This window comes from Eschrichtius robustus, chromosome 14 (assembly GCF_028021215.1).
Source record: "Eschrichtius robustus isolate mEscRob2 chromosome 14, mEscRob2.pri, whole genome shotgun sequence".
Classification (NCBI taxonomy): domain Eukaryota; kingdom Metazoa; phylum Chordata; class Mammalia; order Artiodactyla; family Eschrichtiidae; genus Eschrichtius; species Eschrichtius robustus.
Window position 1 is genome coordinate 96,135,688 of NC_090837.1, and position 18,082 is coordinate 96,153,769.

The following is an 18,082-nucleotide window of genomic DNA, read 5'->3' on the forward strand; positions in this document are numbered from 1 at the left end:
TATATCAAAATTCAAAGTTTAGAGTTTTCACTCATTCAGGCCATTTTTTTCTCCAAGTTAGTTAAAAATTTTATTTTTAATTTAGAGACCTACCATTCAAAGTCAAAACTATAAAGAGGGACACAACAGAACCTTGGGTTGTTGGACACTTGGATGTGTGTGATGGTCCATTATTCTTTGCTTGTGGCTATTGCTCAGTTTTGGAGTGCATTATTCTTTCTTGGCCCCCAGCCCCCTTCTTGGGGATCAGTGTAAACAGAAATGGGCATCGAATTTACGTCTCAGCTCAGTGGCTTTCACATAGGTAGGCACTGTTGTTTGAAGTGGTAGGTTTGTCAGATCTTTGCATCTTGATTTTCTAGGTAGTCTTGCTGCATCTGCTGAAATTTCATTTAAGTTGTTATGCATATCAGTTAAGATGCTATCTGAACTGGCTCAAAGGAATGGAGGCTTTCAGAGTTGAAATCCTTCAACTATTTTTTTTCTAGATGCAACTGTGTCACCGACACTGTTCTAAAAATAGCAGTACTAATATTAGCTATTATTTATTAAGTTGTCTTTATCTGCTCCTCATGCCACATTGTGTTTATGTTGTTTTATTTAACTCTCACAAAACTCCTATGAAGTACTGCTTTTCTCATGTTTCAACTGAGGAGACTGCTACTCGGAGAGGGTTCTTAAGATTCTCCAAGTTACAGGAGCTGTAAATGGCAGAGCCCTGACAGGAGTCACTTGTTCTCACTTGTACTTGAAGTGCTACCAGGGGGACAAATGCTGCGTGGTCAGCCCGACCTGAGGAGTTAACCAGCCTTGACCAGGAACATGGCCACAGGTGTCTGCTCGTGAGGGCTTTGTTTCTTGTATTCCTCAGGTAGTCTTGGCCTGCTAACCTTGCAGCTTGCTGTTGTTGTTTTTTTAAATTTTCTGCTTCTTCAGCAGTGATGAAAAACTGTCAATTATATTCTTGTTTGGTTCACTCAGCTTTTCACTGTGTGGCCCCTGTGCTCTGACAAGCTGTTTGGGAGGTGTGTGGCACTGGTGTAGAGGGGGACCAGCTGGGAGAACGGGGTGGATTACTACAGATCCCTCATTAAGACTAAAAGGATAAGTGACTGTGCACGCGTCATGGTCAGATAGTAATGAGTTCTTAGAAATTTTCTTTTAACTTACTGTGTTTAGATTTTAACTTCTTAACAGCAAATGCACTTTCTTTCCTGTAACCTATAGTGCCTACATGGACCTGATCATCAGAAATTTCTGAGGAGCTGGGTATTGTATCTTATAGGCCTGTCTTTCAGGAGCATCTGACCTTATTCGACAGATGAGGGAAAGAAGCAACGTAACAGAAATTCAGGGAAGCTGCTGTTGCTGCTGCTGCGTCTCTTGCCTTGAGTTCGGGAGAAACACAGCCTGTGCACACCTGACTTTTGGCCCCTGAGTTGAGCACCCTGCCTGGCACTGTGTGAGGCGGGAGTGCCAGGGTGCCGTGGCTCTGGGTGCCTCCTGCTTGTCACGTCCCGTTCTCTGTAGTCATGGTTTTGTATTGTATTTGCTTTCATAAGTAAGTCAGATAATCTTTCGTGACTCACAAGTGAAATAATTCTGCAGTGAGAAAATCTGAGGGGCTGAAGGAAGAGGTTTGTGTTCTATCTCCATATAGTGGAAGAAAAATTATTTTAAAATTAGGAGTTCAAATCTGAAATTTTTGTACTAAAAAGTAGAAATCTGTAGCTAGTTTGCAAATGCTAATGTTGTGCTGTTCTTTTGACACCAAAAACAATTTCAAATGATGCTATTTCAGGCAGTTATAGATACTTGGAAATCAATCATACTTTAAACAGCACTACTTTTTATTATTTCAAGGTGTTCCTTTAGATTGTCAGGCACTTGCCAGATGGATAGTTTCGAGTATATGTTTCTCGCATGAATCTTGCCCTTGAACTCAAGACCATTAGATTCAGCCTCCTGTTAGAGACCCGTCTTGGGTGTCAGTGGGCTTCCTCACTGAACATGTCCTAAAATGCTGTTCTCCTTCAGACCAGCTCCGTTCTTCCCAAGCCGAAATCTTTGATGATGTCTTTGATTCCTCTCTTCCGGGCTCCATGTGCAGTCCCTAGGGAAATTTTTGGTTCTAATCACAAATATGTGTCTAGAATTTGACCAGATCTCTTCTCTACTGCTAGCCCTTGGTCCAAACCACTGTCACCTCTTCCTGGATTATTGCAAGAGCCAGTTAGGTCCTCCCTCTGTGTCCCCGCGCCGCCCCCTTCCCCTGCCCCCGCAGTCTGTGCTAAACAGAACAGCTAGAGGACTCTATTAAAATGCGAGTCCCGCACATCTGTCCTCTGTTCAGATGCCTGCGACGCTTTCCTTCTCATTCGGTGCCAGCCCAGGCTGTATGGCCTACGAGCTTGGTACCTCCCCCAGTGCCTGGCCGCCACCTCGTCCCTCCTCTGCTCCGCGCTTCACTGCGGGCGGCCCCACGGGCTCCTGCCCCAGGTCTCCGTGGCCGCCCTTCCTCTGTGGCCGGCTCCCCCCTGCTTGGTGGAGTGCCCAGCTCGCCACCGCAGCCCTGAGCCACCCAAGTGTAGAATGTTGATCCCCTGCTGGGGTTTCAGCTCTTCCTTCTCTGTTTTGTTTTTTCTCCGACCACTTTTCACTCTTTAAGATGCCCTGTATTGTAGCTTTTGTTCTTGTCATCTGTTTCCCTCACTAGGTTTTACGTTTTCCGAGGCAGGGGCTTCTCTTTGTTTGATCACCTGTGTACCACAGTTGCCTAGACCGTTCCTGTCTAGGGTAGGTCCTGCTTTTAGCACACGCATTAGCTTGTGCACACGTGATTAGGGGAATCCATGCGGTAGCGTGGCAGGCTGAGTGCTGCTGCTTCGTCCTGATGAGGAGCCACAGGTTATAGAAGGAAAGCTCCGTGAAGACGCGACTTTAACTGTCTGATTTTGCATCCTACATGCAGAACCTGCCCATGGCTGGTACATGGTCACCAGTGAATGAATGGAAACAATCAAAGTGTTAAGTCACGTGTACTCATTGGGAGCAAGGCATTTCAGTTGTATAGCTTTTTCAGATTCCAGATTATTTTTGTTTCATTTCTGGTGGTATCTAGATTATAAATTTTCCAAAACAACCATTATGTTAAAATATTAATACTCTTATGATGGCAGTGAAGGATAGGCTCCGTTCAGTAATCACAAATTACTGGCAACGTTATTATCCGTAGAGGTTGGTAAGTTTATTTTAGTTGGTCATGCTTGGCTTATACTGTTTCACTGTGGATGATGTTGAGACTTTTACACTACACATACTTTAGTTAGACCAAATTAAAAGAATTTATAGTTACTTTATGTCAGGTTTTGGATGAATAAATATTTTACATTTGACTACAATTGAGCTGTGTTTTAGTATTGTAAATTCTTCCCCATAATAATAAAAAATTGTTATTCCTCTAGATAATTTAGTATTATAGACATTCAGCAGATTATGTCAGAATGTTAAATTATAGGAAGAAGCTTTCCTTCTCTGTGTACTTTAGTTTGTTCCCCTGTGCAGTGTAATATTTTTGTTTTACTTCTTAAACCTGAAACATTTTAATTAATAAAATTTTTGTCTTTTAAAAACTGCACTGTGGTTTCTAAGCTCAGATCTCTTAAATTATACTTGGTCATATAAATAAGCTGTGCTTTGCAACTCTGGGTTCTTAACCTTTGCTCTTTGCTATTAGCTTTATGTTTTTTTAATTATAGGAAAATAGAAGACAGTAGGGAAGTTATGACTTAAATGGACTGTTGTTATTGCTGTATTCTTTTTTAAGGAAATGAAAAATATTATTTATTTTGTTCAAATCAAACAAACAAATATAGAATATCTTATACTGTAATTTTTGCTAAGCACTTAATATCATCACAGTTTGATTCTTTGTATGTAATAATCATTTTTTCATTTTATGGATTGGTGGTGTGATTGGTTATTTATAGTTGTAAAGCATGTGTTGTCCATAGTTGTTACTCAGTGTAGAGAAAAGAATGAATGTTATTTTTAGTGTTATACAAATGCATTACTTGAATAATGGACTCAGTCATTAAAAAAATACAAACATATTATTTTAGCCTCAGAACTGAGGTTCCCTAATATTATATGAAAATAACCAAAATAGACCAGACATGAAAAGGAGCATTCACATTTTGGTCTTGGCTTTTGACACACGGTCTCTTCCATAAGGCCATAGTACTTTATAGTCTTGTGTTGCCTGTTTGTGCAAACATGACCAGATGAATTCAGTGTTTAATGTTAAGAATCTTATAACATGCCAGTTTGATTTGTAGCCCTTCATATCATAGAATGCTAATTAAAATCATATTTTTGCATATGTCATGCCTTTCATGTACATATGCAAATAGATTCTCTTGCCTTTCAGCTATTAGTAATTAACTTTATGAAGGACAGCTGTAATACGTAATTAACAAAAATGTTTGCAAGCCCTTTTACACTGAAAGTTACAACAGTAAATTTTTATTTTTTTGCTTATCAAGAGAGCCATTTTAGTCTGATGCTTCTGAATGAGATCTAAATTGTTTTCAATACTCACACAACATAATTAAATTATGTGGTACTATATATATGCAGAAGAGTGGTGCACTATGCACTGGCTGCTGATTCCTGCCCATTTCATATCTATGTCAACGAAATTGAATTAAGTGATCTGATTTGTGTGTAAAATAAGATAGCGTGTCAGGTAATACTTTTTGCTTGTTTTAGTTATTGATACCTTCTGGGCACTTAAGTACATTTCTTTTTGCTTGTATTGCAGACACGGTAAACATTTATATCATTTTAAAAAACCTCTCCAAATAATTACCATGTTTTTAAGGAAGCTTCATGAAGGCTATTCATTTTCTCTTTTACAGTCCCTTAAATGTTTAATAAAATGATATTTTCTCAAACTCATTTCATGATTGAAGTGTGGGATCAGCTAAGGGGCAGGGAATGTGATACTGAGGTGTAGCTTTATCTTTCTGACTAACTGACAGTGAAGGCAGTGACTAAAGAACTAAAATCATCGGTTTGGTCCCTGTTCGTCTACTCAAGTGAGAAAATGAACCCGTGAATTTAAATGCAGTTATTTCTTTTGGTTTCAGGTATTGCAGTATATTAATCTGTATGCAAGCTTTCTGCTTAGAATTTAGTGCCATCGTAATGTGCATTTTCATGTTACATATATATATATATATATATATATATAATCCATGTCTATTTTTTAAAAATTTAGTATGTATTTCTAGCAGAGAGTTAAGTTTTAGTTCTGTAATAACTTTTTTTTTTTTTTTTTTAGGGTTGCTTTTGTAATGAAGAAACACCTAAATACTCATCTACTGGGAAAACATGGAGTTGGCACACCAAAAGAAAGGTAATTTTCATCCATTTTTTAAAAAATTTATCTAATATAATTATGTTTTCATTTTAGATTTTGTTTAGTGGGGTGACTCCTAGAGCTTTTATCAAGTCAGTTTGTCATGTTTTACATTAGTGGTACTCTGTTGTTGAATATCATATTTTATGTCATTCTCCCATAAGAATTTTTTTTAACATCTTTATTGGAGTATAATTGCTTTACAATGTGGTGTTAGTTTCTGCTGTATAACAAAGTGAATCAGCTATATGTATACATATATCCCCATATCTCCTCCCTCTTGGCTCTCCCTCCCACCTTCCCTATCCCACCCCTCTAGGTGGTCACAAAGCTCCGAGCTGATCTCCCTGTGCTATGTGGCTGCTTCCCACTAGCTATCTATCTGTTTTACATTTAGGAGTGTATATATGTCCATGCCACTCTCTCACTTCGTCCCAGCTTACCCTTCCCCCTCCCTGTGTCCTCAAGTCCATTCTCTACATCTGCGTCTTTTCCAATAAGAAGTTAGTGTTGCATTTTAATTGTAGAAAATTCAATCTAAGAATATTTGAAAAGATTTGAGGGATTTGAATTTGTGAATTTGTGAAACAACCTTGAGACAGTAGAAGAGTTAAACAGTAGAAGAGTTAAATCTTATTGACCTCTGCAAATGCGTCAGAAGGAGCTAAAATAAATATGTAAAACCAAACTGTCTGTTTTCATTTGAACTTTGTGTATTTTTATTTTGAGGTTTTAAAATAACATTTTTTGAATTCTTACTGTAGAATTAAACATTGCTGATGTTAAAAAAGAAATACATCTTGTGTCATCCCCCAAATAATACTACGGTTGCCATGTCATGAAAAATAACACTACAATTACTGTGTCATCAACTGCCAGGTTTTCTTTTTTCTTGCTACTGTATCATAATTAGCTTCATCACATAGACTTAATTATATTAGGTGAACTGAAGTACAGCAGTGTCAGCTACCAGGTGAGCCTGGCTACTTCTGAAACTCTAAATCTTTAAAATGTGCAGCTCCCTCAGCACTAGTGCAAGCACTCTCACCTCCTTCAAAGACCTGGTAGGTTTTCAGCTTTCCCCAAATCCTCCAAGGTGGTATCTGAAATTCTACAGACACTCCTAGAAACTTTTGTTTTAAATACTATTTGAAAATGTCAGTCATGATGCAATTTGTTCTATCACTCTATAGCCTAGGGCTTCTTCTGCCATGTTTGTAAATGTTTAATAAATTTTTTAAAAATTTAAAATACTCATCAATATGTTCTATGTTTACAAGGAATTTAACTTGACTTTTCTATTGGTGGCATATTGTTTTCTTTAGCATTTTAGTTTGGACATGACTACTGTGTCAGAATATTGGAATGTTACATATGCCTACTTTCTGCCTTTTGTTTTCTCATACTTTTCTTTGTAACATTATATTTAACTTGAGACAAAATTTATGTGTTGAACAGATCCTGAATGCATTATTCTTGAAATTCAAAAGATTTTGTATTATTTAAATTGTAATTTGGAACCTGTCGAAGTTATGATTTGTAAGCATTTAAGAAACAAAACATTTGTAGTTATTGTGTTCTTGTTGCTTTCACTTGCATTATCTCATTAATCATTATATGACCTTATCAGTGGTGCGTTATTATTCTATTATAGAACTAAAGACAGATGCAGGAATATACAACAATTTCTTCAATATCTCATCATTAATAAGTGTTAGAATTGTTATTTTTCTAATTCTGGTGCTCTTCTGTGTACTGATTATATTATCTCACATTGAAATCTTTACATATAGGTACTTAGGGTGTTTTATTCACACAATAAATTTGAATGAAAACAATCTAGATCAGATAATTAGTAAAAAGAAAATATTTCCCTACTATATAACTTGTATACATTTTGAACTCAAATGTATCATTTTTGCTTTTTATTTAGGAATTTTAAAAATTTGAGTATGTCTGTTCATATGGTTTCGTATTAATGAAAAATTCAACATCTTATACATATATTTATCCTCCAAGCACCTTAAAAACAGTAGATACCTCCTATATATGGTGCTAGGAGTTTGAAAATTCCAGTTGTACTCATAGGTTTTTCCATTTACCTTTTCCTGTGCATTCCAGGATAACTCTCTGTGTTGCTTTCACTCATTTCAGTCCCTAATACAAAAAGAGAGGCTAAAAAGAGGCAAGAGAAAGATTGCATGTCTTTTTTCCCCTTTGAGATATGGTAAGCTTTTTCTCCAACTTTTACATGATTTTTGTCCTCAAATCAGGAGATGAGTCTCAAATGGGAAAGTATCCCTCATCTTCTGGGTTATTACCTTCTAAGTAGTCCGAGTGCAGAGTTCATCTACATTCAACATTAGATTGAATTGTTTTTCCTACCAAAAATTCTGTGTTTCAGAGGACCTCTTGTTTATGATATCTGTTGATAGATAGGGCATTCCCTCCTCCTGATAGAAATACTGAGTTGGAATGCCAGCGCTTCAGCCGCAGCATAATTTTCCAATAGACATCCATAGCTGGAGAAGGCTAAGATTTAAGTAGCAAAATCTAGCACAGTAAATACCAAAAGGCTCCTTCCTTCCAGTCTACCTTCCTCCATTCCTTGGAGAGGGAATTGATGCCTTTTAACAGTCTCAGGAAACAAAGAAACTCTTTATCAGCATGTTCAACCATCTCTTTGGGCATAACTGTTCTCTAAATTAAGTTAAACATGTTTTTCTTACCTACTTAAAACATTAATGCCTTGGCCATAGTTTTGCAAGCTTGCTATATTTTAATTTCTCTAGGACAATGTAATCAGTTTATTCTTTTTATGTTTTGAATTTGATTCTCCCCTCTTATGCATTGCATATTATAGCAAATAGTAGTAGAAGTTAGCTAAATAGGCTGTGACAATTAAGTTAATAATGCATTTTGTTTGCAAGTATTTAGGCCTTGTGCTTTGACTGATATATGCAAAAATGATAATTTATTACAAATAAATCATATTCTTGCACTATAGTTTGATGAACTAATGAATTTTGTCAGCATGACTGTCATTAGCAACAGAAAAGTAGATAATTTCAAATATATATTTTTTGACTCTGTGAACACCTGAAGTGATGGCTTGTGTAAGAACATACTTTTTTGTCCCTAAATTTGCATGAACTTATTTTAAGGTAGTATATTACTATATTTTAGAAGTCTTGTACACTTAAATATAAACAACTAAATATAGCCACGTTCAGTTCACATTCCAAAATGATAGACTCCAATTAATTTGCAAGTTCATTCTGAAGTATTCCTTATTTTAAGTAAGTAATTCTCTTGATAATATAGTTAGCCAAAGTAGCTTTCTGACTCTCTGAAATCTCTAATAGAAATCTAGAAAACGAGCTTATCCACAGTTATCACAATTGAAACAGCCATAATAAGTATATCTTATGTGAAAGCCAGGTGCATATTACAATAGAAAGAGATAGCATTTGTAGTTCAGTGCTTGGAAATCAGCTGGGCTTTGAATGACTGTGTAAACAGGAGGAGGGGGAAACGATTCACTCAGAATTTCTGATCTGATACATTGCTTTTGTGGTATCTGGGACAACATCAGGAAATGTCTACACTGGCAGTATCTATGGAAGGCTGATGTGCTCCCCAAACCAGTTTTACCAGTAAAGGATTTTAAGTTGGATGTGTATATCTGAGACTCTAAGAGCTAAATAATGTACCTAGGTTTTCAAGTTATTAATGAATATCTAGATTAAAACCGTAGTATTTTTTCAGTGAAGCAATTTTTGCAGGAGTCTGTGAATATTCTAAGTCTCAGATTGTGCCTTATTGTCAACCTAGCTGTGGAGTATCTTCAGGCCCCTGGGGGCAGGCTCAAGGGCTGGCCAGTGATTTCGTTCAAGTGAATGGGTTTCCCCCAGGCCTCCTTCAGATTCCTGAGCCCTGATATTTTTGTTGGCTTCTCTCCTTTATCAGACATTTGTAACTTGTGATTGGGCATCTTACTTTTAACAGTATCTTTGAGCTTATTGATCATAAAATCTTTTCCCCTCATTTTTACATATACCAGATATTATGTAGTCTGAGTGTGGGATAGAAATACTGGCAGCCCTGATGGTGGTTCTAATTTGTTATGAGCCATTGCTATAGGACAGGATGTTGTGTAAGTCTTTTGGAGTCTATCTCATCTCCTTTCTCAAGAACTTTTTTATTTATACGGTAAAAATTGTACGAAGGCATCATCATTGTTTTCTGTCTTTCATTTTAGATGTAAGCCTCACCCTTTTTCTTTCTTTCTTCCTTTCTTTCTTTCTTTTTCTTTCCCTTTCTTTCTTTCTTTCTTTCTTTCTTTCTTTCTTTCTTTCTTTCTTTCTTTCTTTCTTTCTTTCTTTCCCTCCTTCCTTCCTTCCTTCCTTCCTTTCACATCTTTATTGGAGTATAGTTACTTTACAATGGTGTGTTAGTTTCTGCTTTATAACAAAGTGAATCAGCTACACATATACATGCTGAAGCATGAGAATGTCATCCGAAACCCAAACATTCCTGGGAAAAGCATATGTACATGTACGTGCACAGTTGTTATTGAAGCTTTGCCGGTGATACTTTGGGTTCATTAGAAACTTAGGTTACTTTTAATTGAGAGAATAATACATTTTTTAAAAACTCTGAATTACATATATTTAGGTAGACTCAAATTTTTCCTATTAGAAGAGATTATATTCATAACGTGAGATCAGCTCCTGCTGTTGTCACTTTATTGTCCATTTTAAATAAGTAACTTGCCTTTTGGCTAAGTTGTTGTTATTGCTTATATTTTCTTTTATTAAAGGATCAACCATTTTCCTTAATATTTGTTCCATGTGAATTTCTGTAAGGTAAGTTCTGTTTTCTATTTTATCATTGAAACAGGTAGCTTATTCTCATGGATGCATTGAGATATTTCATTCCGTGTTGAGTGTCCTTCTCGTCTCTGAAGAGTGTTCTTTATAGCACTTGTCAGTCACGTTGTGTTTTCTGGCTCAGGTCTGCTATCCTGTCACCGCTGCTTATCGCTTATCGCTTATCGGTTTCCCCTCTCAGTTCTTCTCTTAATCAATGGCTAGTGATTTTTTTTTCCGTTAATGAGGCCCAATTTTGGAAAAATAAAGTGTCTATGGGCTCCCTTCTGCTTTAAAAAATATTTATATAAGAAGTAACTCTGTTGAGCCAAAATGGAGGAAAAACATTTCAATTCATTCTATCTCGGATTGCTTATTTTAATGCGTGGGAGGTTGTTGTATTTCAGTGACTTACTATTGCTTTTGCGTGAGCTTAGGACTCCCTTTCCTCTATCTTCTCCCATTTCTCCATCTGTAGACAGCATCTAGTATGTAAATAATACCCTATGATCATTTGACATCATTTTATTATAAGAAAGTTGGATTGAATAGGCAGCCCTGCTAAATAATTATTTCTATGTGGAAAGATAGATAGAAGTCACATCACTCATGTAAAGCCAAGGTTGTTATTTTTAGAAACCTCCCTTCTATATTTTACCGACTTAATCTGACCACTTATTAAGGTACATAAGGAGATAGTATATATTTTCCACTGAAGTTATCTTGTTAGCATTTGAGTAGTATTTCTAAATTAAATGGGTAATTAGGATGTTCTATGGTTGCTTTATGACAACTGTTTTCTCACTGAAATGGGTATATTCTAATTCTTACTTTATAAATTTTCCAGGTGAAAGTTAGCAAAAGTTAGCATCACTGGTGAGAATATCGGGATCTCAGCTCCTCATTTGTTTGTTGAAGTTTCCAACTTAGTTTTTGGGGAGGTGTTTGGACCTAGTTACAAATGGTTCTCATGACTCATCTCTGAGGGGATAGAAAACCCACTTTTCACGCTCATAAGTTCATTGGGGCCCTCAGTTTCCATGAAGCAATGGTAGCCCTACTCCTGCTTCAGTTGCGTAGTGCAAAGCTATGTGGAATATCTGGATTCTGTATATTTGTCCTATAATTTAGTTTGCTGTTCTGAATGAATATTCTTTCCACTCATTTCTCAGTGTGCTTTCAGTTTTGCCCTTCAATCAGTCCCATCCCTAGAGAGCTGCTTTCCTTTGCCCCCATTGGTTTTGTTTTCTTCCTCCAATAGCATTTTGACTGATTTTGTGCTTAGTTTTTATGATAATGACTTAAATTTCAGAATGTTTTAAGAAGTAACCTTATAAAACGCGTGCCTTTATCGTAAAGATCGTGCTCAGGGGCGCAGCTCCTGAACGCATGTCGTATTTTCCTGGTGAGATCCTGGGGGGAACAGTGTCTTTCTGGTCTGTCTTCCAGGAAAAGCTGTGCCTTTCTGAAACAACTTGTCATTTTGGTCTTAAGTACTAGCAAATCGTGTGTATAATTGAGTTTTCTTCTTCATGTTTAGTGCTGGGAAGCTCAGTGCCAAAATTGTAATTCACCTCTAGAAATCATGGTGGACTTCACGGAGTGCATTTTATTTACTACTGTTATTTCTAGTTTCATCTTTTTTTCCCCTATGGGAAATTCCCATTTTATGTGAGTGGTATATTTTAACAACCTCACGTAAATCGAAGCTCACATAATTCAAGGGAAGTTTTGCAGCGAGAATTTTTGTGGAGTAGGGTCCGTATTTGTCTGGGAGGACACGTCCCCAGCCCTGTGGTTTGGGGGCATTGTGTCGAGCAGTGGGCAGCCCTGTTATGAGACGTTGTTTTCATTGTCCTTGCCCTGTCGTATGAAAATTCAGTGCACTTTAATGGTGCTTTTTATTTTTCGAGATTCCCTTATTTTGAGGAATGCTTGCTCCTAAAGTGTGCTGAGCAGACATGGTGTGTACTCCCCTGCCAAAGAAGGGAGGGTTGCTTAACTTTTACACCAGGGTCCTTGCTCTCTGCTCTGTCAAAAGTAACTGCTGCTCTTAGTGCATCACAGCTGTGCTGATAAAATTCCATGTTTACTTCTCTAGGGGAGATTTTCATGTGAGCAGTAGGGGAAGTCTAAGTGTTAGAAGTACGTGTGTGTTACAGAAATGTAAGATTGTTTTCTTTGTTTTCTAAGATGCATTTTTTAATTTTAAGCCAGTATTTTATTGAACGTTCATCTCTGTATGTTTTATTCCTGGGCATTTAAACAGACATGGATATTATATGATTCTTGTTTTTTAGAAGATATTGTAGGTTATGTAGTTATCCATAATATGTGAAAAGAAAAGCTACACAACGATACAAAAGAAAGTTTTAGAAGCGGGAACAATTCATCTTGCTTAAGAGGTATTATGGGGGATGCTAATGAAGACATCTAATTTATTCATTAATTTATTCCCCCAATAAACATTCACTACATCCGCTATTTACAATTACTGCTGTGTTCCAAAACTGAAATGGCGTGTCGTGTTTGAAGATGATACACCCTCTGTTCTCATGCCCCTTCAATTTAGGGTTGATGGACTGAGGCTAAGGATAGAGGGATAATACGCACATAAAGGAAAAGGAGAATTTTATTAGGAGGCGCTGACAAGAACACAGTAGGGTGCTATTCCAGAGAGTGTCTGGGCCGGGCGTTGCTTTAGGATGAGTGGTCCGGAAAGACCTTTCTGAAGGGGTGCGTTTTAAGTGAAGCGTAGATTCGGAGCCCTCCCAGCGGAGGGCAGGGTCAGAGGCCTCCGGTGAGGCGCGCGCGAGCTTGGTGAGTCCTGCTCCAGTGCCCCCGGGGGCTGGGGGAGGGCAGAGGGGAAGATGAAGAGCTAAGATCCCAGCCGTGCGCTGTTTAGGAAACGGTCACCCGTGGGAGTGTTTCCTTTAGCGGGGTCACGGGACGGGTGAGGGTGGGCCTGGGCAACTGAGTCGGAATCCGGCTGGAAAGACCCTTGAATGCTGTGCCAGCTTTACCTCTTACTCTGTACAGAAGAGGAAGCCAGCAAGCCGTCAGTGTGGAGTTCAGCCCCAGGGCAGTGTGGGCAAGTGGATTAGCCGGTCACAGCGACTTTTCCTGGAGACCCTCACCCGCTCTCCCTGCCTCGCCTGCTCCCTCTCTCCCTCAGTGCCGGTCACCTTTGCCCGATTCAGTTGCGGAGCTTGCGTGCAAGTAAGCCGGTTAGGCATTGGTTTTACAGGCAGACCTTGTTTTATTGTGCTTTGCAAATATTGTACTTTTTACAAATTGAAGGTTTGTGGCAACCCTGCATCAAGCAAGTCTATCAGCTCCATTTTTCCAGCAACATTTGCTTACTTCCTGTCTCTTTGTCACATTTTGGTAATTCTCACAAGATTTCAAACTTTTTATTATTATTATATTTGTTATGGTGACCTCTGATCAGTGATCTTTGATGCTCTTACGGTGACTCTGAAGGCTCAGATGATGGTTAGCATTTTTTAGCAATAAAGTATTCTTAGTTAAGGTATGAGTATTGTTTTTTAAGACATAATGCTATTGCACACTTAACAGACTACAATATAGTGTAAATGTAACTTTTATATGCACTGGGAAACTGAAAAATTCATGCGACTGGCTTTACTGTGATACTTGGCTTTAGTGTGGTGGTTGGGAACTGAACCTGCAGTGTCTCCGAGGTCTGCCTGTATTCTGTTAGACACGTTCTGTTCCCAACTCCATAACGTATTTCTTCCTTTCTCTATACTTTTGTTCTTCCTATTCCTCGTTACACTCCTACTATATTCCATCTTTCCTGGTTATCATTCCAAATCATTATTTTATTTCAAGCTTCAGTATGAGGCCCCTGTCTTCTACGAGTTTCCTCCTTGTGTATTCCACCTCTAAACGATTTTGCTTTTTTCATCATATTCCTATGGAACCTTGGTGAATAAAGTGTACATATTTCTCTCTCCATCTCCCAAAGTGGAAACCCAAAAGACTATAATGATACTGTATACGTTATAATGATGTAATCTAGTACTAGCTCATTGAGTTATTAGGCCAGAAATGTATGGTTTAGTACTGATAATCTTTATTAAAATGACATCTATTTTGTTCTGTTGCCTCCTCTTTCATTCCTATATAGAAATAAAAGTGAATTCTGTGGAGATAGTGAACGATACCTTTTCTAGTATGAATGTTCTAATTGCTTTTGCATATGATAATACGTTGTTGTTTAATGTCACAAGTTAATTTTTTAAGGGTTTTGTTTTTTTTTTCTGCTACCATTTAGTAGTTCAGTCAGATCTTGGGTATAAGAATATCTGCCGTTTTAACTCTTTTTGAAGTCAGTGAGTAAGTGATCCCAAATATGATCAATCAGATATGTTAAATGTTCAGAATATAGGTGTTTTCCCTCGGCAGGCATCTAGAATATTTTTGGCTCTTCTCTTCTTTTATTTCACTTAAATTGCTTTTAGAACACTGGGGCTTATGCATCTGGACTCTGATTAAAATATGCCTTAAGCTCTTGTCCTTAATTCCCCGTCAGTGCCAGAATTAAAGAGAACAAAGACCTATATGTTCACTGCAGCCTTCAATTAGGCTTAATTACCAACTTTCATACAGTTTCATTGTACAGGACTGACTTCTTGTGAGATGTTCTTTATATTCTTGATGTCTTGGTAGTTGCTTATAAAAGTGCAAGTTTAAAATTTTTCCTGAGGAATTTTCAGGAAAGTTACAACCTTTCTGAAGTAGTTTTTGTGAAGTTGGGTCAAAGCAATACGATGATCCATTTTAACAAATGAAAAACAAGGTGTTTACAGTTCATTATATGCCACAGAACTCTGATAGGAAAAATCAAGGGTTTACACAGGTTATTCTCTAAGATATCTCCTCCCACCCCCAGTTCTTGGTCCTTGGGTCACTTGAATAATCCACTGTGAGCTTCAAACAAAGGGCTTCTCCACTAATCCTGTGCTGCTCTCGCCCTCGTACTCAGAGAAAACAAGCAGACGTTGACGTTCCGTAAGAGACTGGTCGATCTTGTAGTAGTCCTGATGTTCCACAGAATGGCTGTCTTCTGCTGCAGCAGCTCCTTCCTTCCCTTTCAAAAGAGGCACGATGTCATTTGATACGTTCTAAGATATTAGCACCTCCTAAGGTTGGATCATATGAAATCAACACTTAGGTTAAAAACCATCAAATATTGGCAATTTCATTTGAGTGAAACCTAATTCTATTTAGAACTGTTTCTAGCATAGGATGTCAATATAGAGATCTGCTTTTCAGTGAAGTAATCATTTCCATTGAGTTTTTAAATCTTTTTAAAAAAATTTTATTTATTTATTTATTTATTTATTTATTTATTTACTTACTTACTTACTTATTTAATTTTTGGCTGCGTTGGGTTTCCATTGCTGTGTGTGGGCTTTCTCTAGTTGCGGTGAGCGGGGGCTACTCTTCGTTGCGGTGTGCGGGCTTCTCATTGCGGTGGTTTCTCTTGTTGTGGAGCATGGGCTCTAGGTGTGCGGGCTTCGGTAGTTGTGGCTCACGGGCTCTAGAGTGCAGGCTAAGTAGTTGTGGCACATGGACTTAGTTGCTCCGCGGCATGTGAGATCTTCCCAGACCAGGGATCGAACCTGTGTCCCCTGCATTGGCAGGAGGATTCTTAACCACTGCGCCACCAGGGAAGTCCCTCCATTGAGTTTTAACGTAATCCAGTTCTTGCTTTTTTTATAGACAGTGATTCCCTAGACATAGTGTGGTGCAGTAAGTATGATACAGAAATTGGGTCAGGATAACAGGAAAGCTATCTCAGCATACTTTTTTTTTTTTACTGTTTCCACTCAGTGTCCACTGAAAGCCATGTCTTCAGGTCTTCTAGGCCTGTGTCAGCTGTAATTTCAAGGCCCAGATTTTGTCTCACTGTGAAAATCCTTCCCTGGATTTCCGTTCGATGTAATTGCTTCTTACTACTAAGAAGACTGATGTACAACTTAGCACATTCTATTTGGTTTCTCTTTTTTGTTTAAAACACAGTGGGTGTATGCCCTGGGTCCACACTAGATAATTTCTTGAGGGTGTGGTTGGCAACTTTCCTTCTCTGTCTCAGCTTTTCCAAAGGTGACTGACATTCAGTGAATATTGATAGATTTAAGATATTAAAGTCCTCATTGAAATTTTTCTTTTTCAGGATGGACTTTTTCTTAGCTGGTCTAACATATGATTTATAGTCACATTTCTAAAAAGGCAGTGCAAACTAGTGTAGTTGTATGTAACTGTCTATGGTCCTGTCTCTTAACGAAGTCAACCTCAAGTGCATTCTTCCTGAGTCGCTGTGGCTTTATCACCTTCTCCTGGGAGGCCCAGGACACATGTTCTCATTTTTCAGGGTTACGGTGACATGGACATGAATTTATAGTTATACAAGTACAAAAAAAATCATACTATTTATAAACACAGCATTTTATAATTTAAAAAGTGCTTACCTTTAGGTAAAAACATATTAAAGAAATTTTTAGTTGCTAAGGTCTAAACAATATCTGTGTCTCCTTTTTCACGCTAATCTGGTGGAGAAAAGGATTATGGGAAACAGCAGGTTCAGCGGAACATATATATAATGAAGTTTTTATTTAAGTTATACCCAAATTTTCTTTCAAGTTAGTTAAAACAATAATTTCCCCTTTCATTCTCACAGTGCATTATAATATTCAGAATGTCTTTTTCTCATTTCACATTTATAATTACATAATATGGATATGCCATATATTTTTGGCAACTAGAAAGTGGCAGTCTTATTGCTGGATATCAGGTCTTTAAAATTTTATACCCTTTCCTTTTTCTAAAAAAATACTGTTTATATGATAATCATATCTTGAAGATTGGGAAAATTTTTAACAAAAGAACTAGCCCAATGCTTATTATTTATTAGTACTTATAGTAATAGCAGTATATGAACATATTCAAAGTCTCAGTGAGTTTTTGAGTTTTCTCTTTCTATTAAACAGGGAAAAAAACCTTACATAGAACACTGCTGTGTAAAACCAGTAGAAACCAAGTGCTCTGTCTGAAGCTGCAAGGGGTGGGGGGGGGCCGGCCCAAAGACCATGTCAGTGGTGGGGCACCTTCTCTTCATCTCAGAGAAGCTGTGGGTTCCTCATCAGATTAAACAGAATCTCTTTGTACATAGAGCTCGTTTACTTGTATAGTAAGCCATTGACTTTTGCAGCTTTAGCATTTAGAATATTGTTGATCCCTAAGTGATGAGACATAATTTAAATTTCTGTGGAAATTCCAGTTTGAATCTGATGTGCTCAGGTGCCGCTGAGTCCGAGCCCTGAACTTAGCTGGTGTTAGATCTCAGTACAGCTTTATTTACTGTGCTCTGCTTGTCATAGGTATCTATGCCTCTGAAGAAGTGATTAAAACCAAAAGTTTAAACAGATCCAACTGCTGGAGTTGATGAAAATAAAGAAAGAATGAAAAAAATGGAAGAGTGTAATCATTCTTAGCTAGAGGTGTAAGGTTGGGATAAATTAAAATCTGGAAGGTGATGTTCTAGTTTTCAAGTTCAGTGGTAAATTCATAGATGTTCGTTATATTATTGAGTGAATCAATAAAACAAAATGGGGCCACAAGTGGATCAGTGATGAGCAAACTTATTTTTGGCCCAGTTTTGTGCCTTGAGGTCTATGTAGTGAGACCGTGATTTGCCACATTCACATGACCCACATCATATGCTTGATGGGAAACAAAGAAAGTTGGTTTCAGAAACTTC

At 37.7% G+C, this 18,082-nt stretch overlaps 1 protein-coding gene across 3 annotated transcripts in view; it reads left to right on the forward strand.

Moving 5' to 3' along the window:
• Positions 1 to 18,082, forward strand: part of ZNF407 (zinc finger protein 407) — a 417,847-nt gene that overhangs the window by 143,334 nt on the left and 256,431 nt on the right. For all 3 annotated transcript variants that reach the window (XM_068563714.1, XM_068563716.1, XM_068563715.1), the window contains exon 4: positions 5,345 to 5,419. In XM_068563714.1, the coding sequence (XP_068419815.1) occupies positions 5,345 to 5,419 (75 nt within the window). The remainder of the gene's footprint in view (positions 1 to 5,344; positions 5,420 to 18,082) is intronic.